Genomic DNA, 15,979 nt, shown 5'->3' on the forward strand with positions numbered 1-15,979 from the left:
AGACGGGGTTTCACCGTGTTGACCAGGATGGTCTTGATCTCTTGACCTCGTGATCCACCCGCCTCGGCCTCCCAAAGTGCTGGGATTACAGGCTTGAGCCACCGCGCCCGGCCCGAAGCACACTTTTTTAAATCTCAAGGGAGAGGAGCCTATTTTATTTATTTTTATTTTTTATTTTTTGAGAAGACTATTTTAGAGACCTTCTGTTTGATTCTCCCTTAGATCCCTTCTCAGCTTTTGTTCAAAGATTCAGGAATGTAGTGCATTGTTAGAAAAGATTGTCCACTTCATGAGAGAGGGGAGTTTTGCCTGTTTTATTTACCTATGTCCCAGTGTGTGGAAGAATACCTTGGTTCATAATAGATGCTTTGCAACTGTTTATTTAATGAATGACTTTTTTTGTTGTTGTTATTTTAACAATGAGTTTTTATAACGTTCCTCAAACTCCTTGATAATATCTGCCTTGTATAATAAATGTATTTAATAAATTGGCACGTAAGTTTATCGGTATATCATGCACATGTAAATGAAGAGGACAAATATGATCAAAAACTAAAACATGAGAAAAGGATCTTAAGAAAATACATGTACCAAAATAAAGGTTTATTTAAGATGGGGAAGAGGCCAGGTGTGGTGGCTCACCCCTGTAATCTCAGCACTTTGAGAGGCTGAGGCGGGCAGATCGCGTGAGCTCAGAACTTTGATACCAGCCTGGGCAACATAGCAAAACCCTGTCTTTACAAGAAATTAAAAAAAAAAAAAAAAATTAGCCAGATATGGTGGTCTGCACCTGTAGTCCCAGCTACTAGGGAGGCTGAGGTGGGAGGATTACTTGAGCCTGGGAGGTTGAGGCTACAGTGAGCCAAGATCACAGCACTGCACTCCAGCCTGGGTGATAGAGTGAGACCCTATCTCAAAAAAAGATGGGGAAAAGAAAAAGGGAATAAAGATAAAATATACGAAACCAGCCAGGCACAGTGGCTCATGCCTGTAATCCCAGCACTTTGGGAGGCCGAGGCAGGCAGATCATGAGGCCTGGAGTTCGAGACCATCCTGGCCAATATGGTGAAACCCCATCTCTACTAAATTCAAAAATTAGCCGGGTGTGGTGGTGCACTTCTGTAATCCCAGCTACTCAGGAAGCCGAGGCAAAAGAATCACTTGAACACGGGAAGCAGAGGTTGCAGTGAGCTGAGATTGTGCCACTGCACTCCAGCCTGGGTAACAGAACGAGACTCCGTCTCAAAATAAAAGAAAATAAGAAACCAAAAGAGCTAGATTTTTTAAAATTCTAAAATTGTGATAGAATATTAAAATTTGTTTGTTCTAAAAAGCCAGAAGATTTGCATTCTTTGGAATTTAGTGTTATGTAAAATATTAAAAATGTAGAATGCTATCAGTAATTTTACATTGACTTTTGGCTTTGTACTTTCCTGCACTTAGGATGATGAAATAAGATAATTAAGATTAAACATGACAATAACTCTTTTTCCTTAATTTTTATTTCTAGATGTGTGTGTTGAGGCTTATACAAGTTATTCGGTCAGTTGAGAAAATTGAAAAAATCTTAAACTCTCAAAGCTCTAAAGAAACATCTGCACTAGAAGCAAGCAGGTAGGTATTTTTTACTAAATAAATCATAAATTAATACTTTACACCCAGGGTAAAAATTGTTTTTAGTTAGAACTCATTTCTGATAAAAAAGAAAATCCCAGTCTATGGCTTAGTATTTTTTTTTTTTGAAAGCAAGAAAATAACTTTATTGAAAATAATAAAGTATTTATAATAAATACAATCAAGGACGTAAAGACTAATATATTGAAAACTATAAAACATTGCTGATACAAATTAAAGAAGATATAAATAAATGGAAAGACAACTTTGCTCATGAATTGGAAAAGGTAATATTGTTAAGATGTCAGTACAACTCGAAGTATTGATCCCTATCCAAATCACAAAAGTTTTTTTTTTTTTGATAAAGCCTGACCAACAGTATGTTGAACTCCCAACCTCAGGTGATCTGCCCGCCTTGGCCTCCAAAGTGCTTGGATTACAGGCGTGAGCCACCACGCCCAGCCTATGGCTTAGTATTTTTAAATGTAGCCCAAGCAAAGCAGAGTACATGAAATGGTAAAGCTTACACATGTTATTATATAGAACTTGATGGTCGTAGGCCACTGTTGCAACACAGCACCTTTCAGGGAGTCAGAATGTGTGCTTTCTGTGGAAGATTTTTATTTTCGAAATTGCCTTACCCATAGGGTAGTAAAATCCCTATTGGTCTTCAAGGTGTGGAATAGCAGTCATCTTAGATTACTTAGACAGGCCCAGAATATTCCAGTTGTTGTATCTTGAGGTTCAAAAGGCATGAGTATTACATAATTAACAAATAGTACAGCACACATTTCATTGAAATTTATTAACGGCAAATAAGAAGCTTATGAAATAAGCAAAAGATGACTGTTTCCTTTGTTATACTGTAATGTCTTATTACCTTCCTACATTGAATTTAAAATCAGCCAGGTAGTTGAGTGACTCAGAAAGTGAATTGAATGGATCATTATGAACACCAATGGGAAGCCTCATGGTCCAGTGGAAAGAGCGTGGGCTTATGTCGCATGTACCAGCTGAGTAGCCTGAGTCAGGTTACTTCACTTTATGTCTTGGTGTTGACATATTGGGCAAATAGGAACTTCACTTGCAGGATTGGTAGCTATAGAGTAGACCCTCATACATGTCTAGTTTGGGCCTGACACAAGCATCTCTGAAAGTCACGTTGATAGCCATCATATTTTTCCTTGACTAATATGGGATAAGCTGCAGGAAAACTAACCAGGATCAAATGGAATATACCTGCAGTTCAAAGTCCTCATCATACTAACAAGGAAAGTTGGATTTCTTAATTTTAGGAATCAGAAGTTTAGATTTGAAGAGACTATAGAGACAATATGCTTCATATCTCTCATTTTATAGATGAGGAGATGAGGCATCCCAAAAGGAAACCGTTCTCATGTCCTAGGTCTCTGCTTTCTTTCCTGATCAAGATGTATAAGTAAGTGGTCAGTCCCTGCCATCTTTGTTTCTTCAGCCTGTGGCTCTTGTGCTTCTGTCCCTTCTGTTCCCTTTCATTTGCGCTCATCAGAGTCCCCATCAGTGTCTGTTCTGAGAGCCCAGTGGAGCCCTATTTGACTAACTGGTCTGCTCTGTTTTCCACTCAACAGCGTTGACAGCCCCTCCCTACTGTGTTCTCACTCAGCATCTGTGATACCTGCTCCCCGTTTTCTTTTCCTCCTTCCCCATTTCTATTCTGTTCCTTTGATGGACTCCACTGCCCTCTTTCATGCCTGCTTTCTCCAGGGCACTGGAGAAAGTACCAGGGCACTGTTTTTGGTACTGGGCTCTTGATCAGCACCTTCTGGATAACCTCATCCAACCCCATGGTTTTAATGGCCTCTTGGATGCTGATCTCTTTATCTGCAAACTTCTGTAGTCCTCAGACCCATCAGTCTGATGACTGTGGGGAGTCTAGTAGACGCCCTGCAGGCACCTCACATTCATCATGTTGAAAACTGAGCTCTCATCTTTTTTCCCTGCCTCTCTCTACCAGCAAAAACATTTTATTCTTCTCTTTCATTCCTTGTCTTAGGAAAGGGTGCCTTCTTTTCCTTCAGTAACCAGGCTAGACATCTTGGGGGAGTCATTTTCTCCTTTTCTTCTTCATCTCCTTTCATTTGCTAGGCAAGCCCTGGAAAGTCACTGCTGTAGTGTCTCTGAGATTTGAGAGATGTCTGCCTCCCCCTCTGGGTTCTCCCATTGTCTGATTTCAGGGATGGCTTCCTGACTGCCGTCTCATTTTCTCTATGACAATTAAATCTGTAGCTGCCAGATGGATCTTTCAGATTTGTCTAATCACATCTTACTATTTGTGTTGAAAAATGCCTCTTTGAATGACGAGACCTTCCAAACAAGCTTTGTGTGAGCAACATGGCTGTTTATTCAACTGGGTGCAGGTGGGCTAAGGCCAAAAAGGGCATTAGCAAAGGGCAGTGGGATAGGAGTTGGTTTTATAGGTTTGAGTAGTTTTTTTGGGGGGTGGGGGTGTTGCAGAGTAAGTTCAGTTACAGTGGTGGGGAGTAGGGGCAAGGAGTATACATGACCACAAGTTCAGTTACAATGGCAGGTTTGGGTGAGAGATATTTACATTATCATAAGAACAGTTAAGATGGCAGGGCTGGGTGAGAGGCTTGTCTGGGGAAGCTCCGCTGGGCAATCAGGGACAATGGCAAACGCGGACAGTGGGTGGGAGACATCAGCCGAAGCAAGCAGGACTTCAGACTTTCAGGCTACAGGCTTGCATATGGAGACTTGCCAATTTGATTGGGAAGCAATGGTTTCCCAGTGTTTTTAGGGTAAATCTTAAATGCCCAAGCTGCTCCTTGCCACTCTGTATTCCTCACTAAAGCTGTTCAGAACTACTTGTGGCTTTGTGGTTCCCTGACTGCCCATAAATCAGCATTGCTGCTTTATGCTTCCTTGCTTTTATGATGCATGGCCATTTGTTGTAGTAAAAGCTCTTCCTTTAACTTCTACCTCCCGTTCACCTGCCTGATTTCTTTTATTCCATCCAGATCTAGCTCAAAACATGCTTAAAGTATGGAAAGGTTCAAGACACTGTGCTAAGTGGGAAAAGAGGTTATAAAACTGTATGGATTTGTTTCGTAAAATTTATTCTTCTCTCTTGTGTGGATACTATTGATCCCTCTTGCTTTCTTTAGAACTGTCTCACTCAGTTCTGTGAGAGAAAGTACAAACAAGATACCACAGGAGTTCCCTTCCATAAAACTCGATTACAAGACCACCTCTTTTAGGAAGTCTTCCCTGACTTTTCAGAGTTAGACACTCCATCTCCATGCATGTAGCAGGCCTCCAGGACATCCACCAGACAACTGTGGTTGAGGCTGGAACTGCTGATTGACTTGCATGCCTTCTCCATCAGTCTGTAAGGCTCCACATCATCACACCCACAGTGTCTGGAACTAGTAGGTACCTAAGAAAAGATACCAAACATCACCCACTAGTGGGGAACGGGCTTCTGATTACCTCAGTGATTTCTATTTTAGACATACTATTATATGATTGTATTCTATTCTATTCAGTATGTTATTAAAATAGGAACCGCCTCAAGAAACAAACATCTAGGAAAGAAGGGGTGATTTATTCAGCCAGGAGCAAGGCAGCATAGTTGCCTAACAGCCAAGTTCGAGTTCACAAAGAAAGTCCCTGCCCTTTTAAAGGCTTCCAGCTCTAGAAATTACATGTGAAAGGGCCTTGGGCTCACAACTCTGGAAATTACGTGTGAAAAGGTCTTGGTCCATGGAGTAGGTATGGTGTATGTGGCTTAGGTGGGGGTTTGATCTTGTTTAAGTAAAAACAATGCCTTCTGGAAAGATTCCTCCATACCATGCCTGTAATCTGTAGGAGGACGACTAAGGTGGCGCCCAGTCTGCCAGCCTTTACTTCTCCTGTTGAAATGCAAGTGGGAGGTGGTCTTAGATGCTTAGGCCTCCTTCCTCATTATATTCAGTATAATAGACACTGTACTCTTCCTTACTCTGAATCATCTTTGAGGAGCTTTTCTTAAATTCAGATCTACAAATTTGAGCTGTAGAGAAGGTAGAACTAGGGGAATATTACTGAATAGTAGATATACCGTGCTTGTTAAGCCAAAAAACATTCAGATGGTTTATAAATAATTAATTCGCACAAGATTATTCAGGAAAGAGTTAGGGATATTCAAGACAGAGTTAACCTTTTTGGTTGATCACACTGGGCAGTTCCCGTTCCTCTAAACTAGTTTGGGTGCTACAAATACAGAACTGGGTAGACCACTGATGGTCTCAATGCGGCATTTCATATGTCCTTATGATGTGGACATTTTCCCTCACTAACTGGTGAGGCATCAGATAGAGGATGCCTCAGCATACACAGCAGGCGCTTATGCCTTTATACTTCTCCTCTGCTATTTTTTTTTTTTTACTTCGTTTTGAGTGATATTGACACTTTATATTTGGGGGGAGTGCATTTATTATATTTTGTGGCAGATACTGTAAAGAATGTCCTCTCACTAGGACCCAGAGCATATAGGTTGACTGCTCTTGCTGTTTGACAAATGTAATTTTAAAGTAAGCTATTACTATTTAGATTTAAAATAAGGTATTTTGAGATATTTATTGCTGCTGGAGGGTCAGTTTCATTTATTGAGGAGGCAAAAGTGTTTGGTATTTTAGAAATATTTAGAAGTATTTTAGAAAGAGGAATGAGGCAGGCAGAGAAGTAGAAAGGATCCAGCTATAAGAAATGGGTTGGAAAGAGAAGTAGGTAGAGGGGCAAGAGGGAAAAAGAAGGGAGGTTAAAGCTGAAGAAGATCATGAATGGGCGAGCTTGGAGTCAGTGGCAGAAACACGTAATTGCACGCACCCAGGCCAAGCCAATCCTGCTGCTTTCTGGTGTCTGCGGGTCAAGGCCAGGCAGCATCAGTAGCTTGTAATCAACAGATTCCCCGGTGCACTCAGAACATGCTGTGCATATGGCTCCTGGGGAGCACTGATTGATGGCACAAAAGACACTTTAGCTTTCACCTTGTAGCAAGGCGGCTGTGTAAAACACTGACAAAAGTCAAAACATAGTGGATGTGAAAGCAGTCGTGTGATGTGTTCTCTTGGAAATACAGACCTTAGGGGTTAAATTTCTATAATTGTTTTCTCTACTAGCCCACTTTTGACTGGACAAATTTTGGAGAGAATTGCTACAGAATTTAACCAGTTACAGTTTCATGCCGTTCAAAGCAAAGGCATGCCTCTTTTGGACAAAGTAAGACCTGTAAGTGTTGTTTTGGATTTCCACAGTTTGGTGGTTAGAAACTTGCTAAATAATTTTCATTTAACCTAGAAATATTGTTGATCTACAGGATTTTGAAGGTAGCCTTGAATTTTTTTTCAATTTTTGATTTTTTGGGCTCCAGCTTCCTAAGTGTCACACATTATTATATAGATTTTGTGTAAAGACTCAGTCACATTCTCCAGATTGTAAGAGTAAAGTTAATTCTGAATTTCATGGAATTGGATGTATTATATGATGTGGACAATTAATTTATCCAAAGCCCTTAACTGGATTTTAAATCCATGATGTTTCCTAAAGATTGACTCTGTAGCTTAAGAGGAAGATAACTTTTTCTCATTCTGTAATTCTGTCTAAATTCTTCTCTGATGAAGCAGATATGTACTTATAAAGACATTGGGGTGGAGAATTTATTGTTATTCCCCAGGAAAAGTTATTATTTTGATTTTATGTATGTCACCATCTTGGTGTGAGAGGCTTGTTATGTATCTATTTGCAGCTTCAGAAATTGTTCCAACTAAAGCTTTTTTTACTTACCTTTTCTTGCAGCGCATAGCTGGCATTACAGCCATGTTACAGCAGTCACTGGAAGGTCTCCTATTAGAAGGCCTTCAGACTTCTGACGTCGATATAATACGGCACTGCTTGCGGACTTACGCCACGATTGACAAGACTCGGGACGCGGAGGCCTTAGTTGGTCAAGTACTAGTGAAACCATACATAGACGAGGTCTGTGAACCTCCCTTAACTAACGTTCAGGAGGATCTGCTCTGTCTTTGACTCTTTACTGGGTGTGAGGAAGATAAGAAGATAGAACAGAAATCTTTTGGGAAAGATTCTCAGTTCTGCAGTATCAGCTGTAAGGAAGGCTTGGTCTCTGTGGGTTACAGTTGAGAAGTAATGTTACAATGCCAGGAATTGGGCGTGCCTTCTCAGGTGTCCTAACTATGCTGTGGCTCAGGCTTCAAGGGCGAGATTCTCACCTAGGGAGAAGGTGTGCATCCACGTGTTTTTAGGTCAATTTTATGGGACGTTATTGTTCCTCAGTAGTTGTTAAAAGAATGTTTTCCAACCACTGGTCTTGTGGGTGGACTAAGGCAGTTAAGCGGTGGCAACACTGTAGTGTAGGAGGAAGGCGCAGAGAGCAGTGGAGTAGACAGTGGTACCCTCAAGTCTATAGGAAATACATGACATTTGTCCCATGCCTTGAAAAATACAGAGGAGTCTGCTGGAGCGGGAGGGTGAGAGGAAGAATATTCAAAGATCAAGGGTTTTATAGCAAATTAGCCAAGTAATACCTTATCTCTAGAACTCGGCTATGCAGTATCCTTCACCTATTAGGATATAGTTAAAATACAGGAAGTAAGTATATCCTGCGTCTGAGCAGCCAGAATATAGATTGTGCCACCTAAATTTGCTGATATGCAACAGTTTATGGGATACAGAAACACCAGCATCATGAAGTTCAAACTGACAGAAGCCACTGAGCCCATCCTCAGTGTTTGGGGACTTTCCTCCAGTGTCCCGTCAGTGTGAATGTTCTGACTGTTAGTAAATACAAACATTATACTCACATGATTTCAGGGAGAACGTTTTTTTACTTTTTTATAGCAGAAAGTTGAGAATCCCAATGATAAAAATGAAATTTCAAGACTAATTTTAATAATTATTTTGACCTTGTTAAGATTACTAAAAATAAATGATCTTTCATTTCTCTCTGTTTATATCCTGTTATATTCTATAGCTGTCTATGGGGGTGAAAAAATTATGTACATTATTTCTTTGTCAATAAGTGAAAATCTTGTGTGTGTGTGTGTGTGTGTGTGTGTGTGTGTGTGTGTGTGTGTGGTTCTGGGGACAGAGTCTCGCTTTATTGCCCAGGCTATAGTGCAGTGGCATGATCATGGCTCACTGGTAGCCTCAACCTCCTGGGCTCAGGCAGTTCTCCCACCTCAGCCTCCCAGGTAGCTGGAACTACAGGTACACACCACCATGTCTGGCTATTTTTTTTTTTTTTTTGTATTTTCTGTAGAGACAAGGTTTTGCCATGTTGTCCAGGCTGATCTTGAACTCTTCAACTCAAGTGATCTGCCCACCTTGGTCTCCCAAAGTACTGGGATTACAGGCATGAGCCACCACACCCAACCAGTGAAAATACTTTAGTCACTAATGTGTTCTTTTTTCACTGAACTGAATCTAGTGTGATAAAGAAATATTTGAAGTTTCAGTGGCATGTTAAATTAAGTAGCCACATTGTATTTTATTTAAATTCATCTTGTCATATTCTTGACTCTCAATTTTATCACAAAAAATAAAATAATAAACGAATGTATTTTCTTCTATCTTTCTCTGCCTCAAACCTTTCCCTAATCTGAATAATGGTAGAAGAAAAGGCTAGGATGAAGACAGTGAGGAGTTACAGTGGAGAATTGTGTGCTCTGCTTTAAATCTTTTTTTAAAAGGTGTTATTTTGCTTTCAGACTCACAGGGAAGCAGATCAGTGTGCATGGTTTATCAGCCCATGTCTCCGCCACAGTCATAACTATGCAGCCTAATCTGAGGAAGTAGTTTTGAATGTGACCTGTTATTTACTGTTTAGAAAATATGTCACAGGGAGGAGGGTGAGCATGAGGAAGCACATTTGTAAGGTTTATTGTTTTTTCTGAAATATATAGTTTGTACTCCCTTTTAAATGCTTTTTTAAAAAATGATATTCCTTTTAATAGGTGATTATAGAGCAGTTTGTTGAATCTCATCCCAATGGCCTTCAGGTCATGTATAATAAACTTCTGGAGTTTGTGCCTCACCATTGCCGCCTTCTTCGAGAAGTTACAGGAGGAGCCATCTCTAGGTAATTTAAACGGCCCTGCGTGGACCTTCACCTTCCTTTCAGTGACCACACCTATTAATTGCGGGTGGACAACTTGTATGAACTGAATCCATTATGAATCTTGTGATTTCATTGTCTCTACCTTCGATACTGTGAGGCAGGTTCCATTAGCCTCAGTTCACAGATGTGGAAACAGAGATGAAGCTGAGACTAAAGATCGTATCTCCGAATCCAAAGCCTATCCTTTCCTCTTCTCTGCACTTTTTCCTAAATTTAGTTTGAAGTCAAAATGGCTTTCCTTCTGTGATTCTAATATGTCGTAATCTGTCTATGAGTATCAATTCAATTTAATTCAACAAGTTTTATACTAATTGTGAAGTCATCTTCATTTTCCTCCTTTTGTTCAGTTTCTATGACTTCCCGATTCTCTTTCATAAACATCCCATTACTTTTCACCATTGCTATTGCCCCAGTCCAGGACTTGTCATCTGTTGTCCAGAATCATAGAATCTCCCACCCTGTCTCCTTGCTTCCAGTCTCTCCCTCTCTAGTCTTCTGACAGTCACATTTACCCAGAACTCTGAGATTCATAGATTTCTTCGTAAATCTTCAGTGGCTTCTAAGTGTGCATGGAGGATCCAGGCTTTTCTAAGCAGGGCATGAGGACCTTTCTGATCTGGTCTGGTAGCTGTCCACTGTACAACTCTCCCTGCCATGGAATGTTTCCTCCATAGCCCTGGATGCTCCAGCCACACAGTGCTGGCTGCCTGTCCCCAGCTCCCCTGTACTCACGTGCCTCTGTGTTTTTCCTCTGCTTGCTGTTCTTCCTGTGTCCTTTGTCTTCCTGTCAAACTGCCTCTCCACAGGAAGCTCCAGCTCAGATACCACTTCCTTCAAGAGGCCATTTTTGGTTGGGCGTGTTGACTCACACCTGTGATCCCAGCACTTTGAGAGGCCAATTCGGGTGAATTGCTTGAGACCAGGAGTTCAAGACCAGCCTGGGCAACACGATAAAAATCCCATCTTAAAAAAAAAAAAAAAAAAAGACCATTGTTGATCCTAATGCTCAATATTCATGTCCTCTGGATTGTGGACGTGTTGCTCTTGCTTCTGCTGAGTGGTGATTGCCATCTTGCATTGTGATCAATCTTGCACTGCTCACACCTTCCCCTGCCTCCTGACACGGTGGTTTAGAGCTAGCAACTGCCCAGTTAGTGTTTGCAGAATTAAAGAGTTAACTGTTTTTAATGATCGAAAGGCAAATAAGGTCTCTGTTTTTATGGAGCAAGCAATATATTTGGCCTTGAATTTAGTTCTTTGCAGAAATACGGGGTGATTAATGTGCTGCTTGGCCTTTGCAGTATCCTCTCTATTTCCTCTGCACCACTTAAGGTAAAGCCTAGTTTTGCTACTTTTGTTTATAATCATAAGGATTTAGTTGGATTTGGGGATAAGAATGTAGTAGAAATCGTGATATAAAGTGAAATAAGCCATAGATATGAAACAACCAGCCATTAGATTTGACAGGACCAGTCTGGGTCCAGCTTCAAAGCTTTAGGGGATCTTTTCCATAGTTTTCCGTGTGGGAGAATTCGTGTAGAAGGCTCAGAGATTTGAACAATCTGAACTATACTTTGCAAGGTCATCATCATCTGCTGCTAGCCCATCACTGTGTTGTGGTAGGTTTTGCGTATCCCTTTCTTTCCCTTGCTCAGCTCCTGGCTTCAGATTTCCAGATGCCTGGTGCTTCCCTGGACACTCTTCTCTTTTATCGTGTATCACCCCTCATGAACTTTATAATTGGCAGCACCAGCAACATTCGTATTTATTCTCCAGAGTATACAGACGAGCTTTTCTAATCAGTCATCTGTGTCAGCTGTTCATCTTGCAGGTTTTACATTTCTCTTTGGGGGCTTTAATTAGACATTAACTTTGGGAATGAGGAAATGTTGTCATTTAATAGTGGTTATATTATGTATATCTGTAGTTTAAAGTCCTCAATTTTGTGCTTTCTTTCTCTAGATACCTTAACAGAGCCAGCTCTTATTATTATTTGAAAGTGTATAATCTGATGTGTGGAACTGGGTATATGGGAAGCAGGCATCTTCTTTCCCCTCCCTCATCCTCCTCCACCCTCACCAGTAATTTCTTATCAATACTTAGGTGAAACTATCATAACTTTATTTGCTAGCTCTTCCTGGACAGTGAAGCAAAGCTTCCTTTATAACTTATCTGTCTTGATAATTTTTGTTAAGCAGGAAAATTATGAAAACTTTTTAAAATTTTATTTTGATAACTTACTGGAATGTTAAGTCCCACTTTGATATGGCAACTTAGTTACAAAACTCCCAGTTTTGCTGAAATAAGAACATTTATTAAATTGTTTACAATTTTAAAAAATTACCTTAAAATAGAGCATAATACACAATATGAAACAAGGTGGGCAGATAGTGAAATGGTTTTTGCCTAGAAGAGATGATTATGGGTCTTTAAGTTTGTGAGAGACTTAAGGAATCTCCCTTACTTATTAGCTTATTTATTTAACCGTTTCTAACATAGGGCTTTTACTGTATGTTAGACACTATCCTAAGTACTTTACAAATATTAATTCTTATAGTGCCTTTGTGAAGTTGGTACTATTATCATCATTTTAAAGATGAAGAAAGCAAAGCACAGAGAAGTTAAATGATTTGCCCGTGCTTCAATATTTGAATCAGGTACACTGTCTCCAGAGCACATACTTTTCTCTCAATGCTGCCTGTCATCTACGTTTGGGAATTTGGAATTTAAAATCTGGTGCTAAAAAAAAAAGACAAAATGAGACAGGCACACACAAAAGAACATTGTTCTGTTATCAGATTAAAAAATAATAATTTTTTTGTCAAGATTTGTGATAAGATTTCACATTTGATAGTCATAGAATTTTAGAACTGAAAGCAATCTTAGAGATAGCTTAGTAAGTACAAAGCTGTTAGTAATTTATAAATTACCATAATTTACAATGCTGTGTGGTTTAGTGGTGTTCAGTAACATGAAGGTTATTTTTCTTTTGGTATTAGACTACTGTACTTTTTTTTCCAAAATAGGAGTATAAAGGTGGTGGCCTATTTTCGAGGGAAAAGTGTACCAAGGTGATTTTACCTGGTTTGCCTAGCCTTGACACTAGGTGAACGAGTCAGGATCCAAGAGAGTTGACACGTTTGAGGTGAGACTGACATTAAGGAGTGAAATAGAAACTTGAGTCTAGAAACAAACTAAATTACAAATTAGTTTTTAATAAAGTTGAAATAAGTTTTAGACTGTAGATCTTTTGGCAGAAGCAACACAGTGGAAATACGCTCTTTGTAAATAGATTATGGTTAAATTTTATTGAAATGTGCTCTTATTTTACAGTGAAAAAGGCAACACTGTTCCTGGATATGACTTTTTAGTGAATTCTGTCTGGCCAGTAATCGTACAAGGATTAGAAGAAAAGTTGCCCTCACTGTTTAATCCTGGGAATCCCGACGCATTTCATGAGGTATCTCCCCCAGTCGTCTTTATTCTTAAAGATGTTAACCGGAGACGTTAGAAATATCATGTTGTCTTCTACTTAGTCTTGGTTCTGTGGTTTATTAAAAATAAAAATTTGAGTTGCTAAGTGAACATTTACCTTAAAATACACACATTGTTTTATCTAAGATATGACCTATGATACTTTTAGGAATAAGACCATTTTCATTTTATAAAGTATAAGTAAGTCTAGATATAAGTGTGAGTAGAAATGTACATTATTTTCTAACTTTCTTAAAAACATCCTGAGGACCATTAAAAACCAGTGTTTTTGCACTTTTCTGTGAAAACTTAAGTTTGTACATCTCTGCTGTATAATTTTGAATGAAAACAAAAAGTATTCATTGGATTTTTTTCAAGCAGCAAGTACAAAGGAATTGACCGGATTATAAAAAACGCTATTTGTGTCCTTTGTAATTTAAAAAGTTAGAAAGCCCTAATATTTATTTCCTTTTTAAACTTATTATTACTGTTACTATTTTTGAAACGGTCTTACTCTGTCACTCAGGGTGAAGTGCGGTGACGTAGTTATAACTCACTGCAATCTTCGACTCCTCGTCTCAAGCAGTCCTCTGCCTCAGGCTCCTTCCTGAGTAGCTGGGATGTCAGGTGCACACCACCATGCCTGGTCAATTATCTTTTCTTTTCTTTTGTTTTTTTTGGGAGGAGACGGGTCTCACTGTGTTGCCCAGGCTAGTGTAGAACTCCTGGCCTCATGCAGTGCATCCCCGTTGGCCTCCCAAAGTGCTAGGATTTCAGGTGAGTCACCATGTCCAGCCCTATTTTCCTCTTTTTTTTTTTTTCCTTAAAAAAGAAATCCTTATTTAAAACATTTCATGATTAGGATTTCAAAAGTAAATGTCTAAGTTTGTTTTCTATTGTATCACTTTAAAGGCAGTTTGTAGTGTTGTGAGTTAGAATGGAGACAGATGGCCTGAATTCCCATCCCAGCTGTCCTGTTTACTGAGTTGCTGAGCCTCTTGGTACTTTTCCTCCTTCTCTTTCTCTGGATTTTGGTTTCTTACGCAGTGAGATAATCTATGTTGTTTAATTAGGTACATTACTAAATTAACAAAGATTCTAATTGTCAATGCATTTGGCTTTTATTTTGGACATTCTATTTGCCCCCGTTTTCTTCCCTTGTTTCCTTCCTCCCATCTTTTCTTACTCCTTTTTTAACCTTCTTTGTATTTTAGACTTCTGGGGATTTGTTTTCCATCTTTGTTGCATTTTGTCGCCTCTACTAATTTGGAAGTTGTGTCCTTTATTTCTGTATATATTGAGTAACCTTAGTGGTTACTTAACGGAATCTGAAATTGATTGATGTTCTTGAGCCTTCTTGATAATACGAGGAACTTAGAGCACAGTTACGCCAACCACCCCTTCTCATAATGTATGTTTTTGTTTCCTGGCTCGTACTTGTATTTTTTTTTAATCTTAAAAACTGGGCATTTTTATTGTTTTATATAGTCACCATCCTCTCAGAATTACCCTGCATGTTTATTGCTTACTATTCCTTTTTGAATGTCAGCTCATCCTTCTTGGAACATTTTCCTTCTTCCTGAAATTCATGTTAGAAGACTATAGTAAGGCTCTGTTGGTAATAATTTTTTTTATAATTTCTCAGTTTGTGTTTGTCTGAAAATAACTGTATTACTTCTGTTTGAAAGGTCAATTTGCTTTCTATTTCATATTAATAGAATTCTCAGCACTTTGAGTATTGTCTTTTGAGTTGTACTTTTAAATTAGCTGTTAATTCGATTGTAAATCCTTTGTAGTTAATGCCTTTTTTCTCTGGTTGCGTTTAAGATCTTCTCTGTGACTTGGGTGTGATAACTTCTGTTGTGATATGTACAGTAGAGCTTCTTTTTTATTTTCCTTAGGATTTGATGGGTTTTCTGAATCTGAGAATTGGTGTCTTTCATCTATTCTGGAACATTTTTATTCATTATTTCTTCAGCTGTGCTTTTCTTTCATTCCTCTGTCATCTCCATCTAGATCTCTTGTTTAGACTGGCTCACCCTATACTCCATTTGCCACATTCTCAGTAATTTCACAGTCTGTCTTCTAGGCCACTAATTCCTTCCTTGGTTGTGTCTAAACTCTTTTTCACCTGCACATTGAGTTTCCAGTTAGTTATCATGTTTTTTATTTCTAGAAGTTATATTTGTTTCTTATCTAGTTTCCCTGGTGAATTTGCTTATTAATTTTTTAAGTGTAGAGAGGCACAAGATGAACGTAATGATCCTGGGGCCCAGCAAGTTTCACACAGGTAAGACAGCACATTGGGAGGCTTACCATCTCAGAAATGCAACTTACCTGTTCTCTTGGCTGATTGTGCCACGTTACAGTGCATTGAATAACAGGATTGTGCTGTTTTCAATAAATTTTATAGCAACAACAGTTGTGATTTTAAAAAGTAGGGCTTTTAAAATAAGATGGCATAAGGAGAGTGAAACAGTGGCTTTAAGTACTAGCAATTGTAAGCTGTCAGCACTAGCAAATGTAAAGATGCTCTGTAATTTGCTATGTGCCTTAGAGACGCATATTGACCATGTTTAACTCAGAAAATGTTTTAGCTGCCGGGAGCGGTGGCTCAAGCCTGTAATCCCAGCACTTTGGGAGGCCGAGGCGGGTGGATCACGAGGTCAAGAGATCGAGACCATCCTGGTCAACATGGTGAAACCCCGTCTCTACTAA

At 39.3% G+C, this 15,979-nt stretch overlaps 1 protein-coding gene across 2 annotated transcripts in view; it reads left to right on the forward strand.

Annotated features, from left to right (window-relative positions):
* COG2 (component of oligomeric golgi complex 2) overlaps positions 1-15,979 on the forward strand; it is a 57,764-nt gene that overhangs the window by 25,047 nt on the left and 16,738 nt on the right. For both annotated transcript variants that reach the window (XM_017526504.2, XM_017526505.2), the window contains exons 5-9: positions 1,511-1,614; positions 6,771-6,879; positions 7,447-7,626; positions 9,624-9,748; positions 13,121-13,247. In XM_017526504.2, the coding sequence (XP_017381993.1) occupies positions 1,511-1,614; positions 6,771-6,879; positions 7,447-7,626; positions 9,624-9,748; positions 13,121-13,247 (645 nt within the window). The remainder of the gene's footprint in view (positions 1-1,510; positions 1,615-6,770; positions 6,880-7,446; positions 7,627-9,623; positions 9,749-13,120; positions 13,248-15,979) is intronic.

This window comes from Cebus imitator, unplaced genomic scaffold (genome assembly GCF_001604975.1).
Source record: "Cebus imitator isolate Cc_AM_T3 unplaced genomic scaffold, Cebus_imitator-1.0 Scaffold42, whole genome shotgun sequence".
NCBI lineage: Eukaryota > Metazoa > Chordata > Mammalia > Primates > Cebidae > Cebus > Cebus imitator.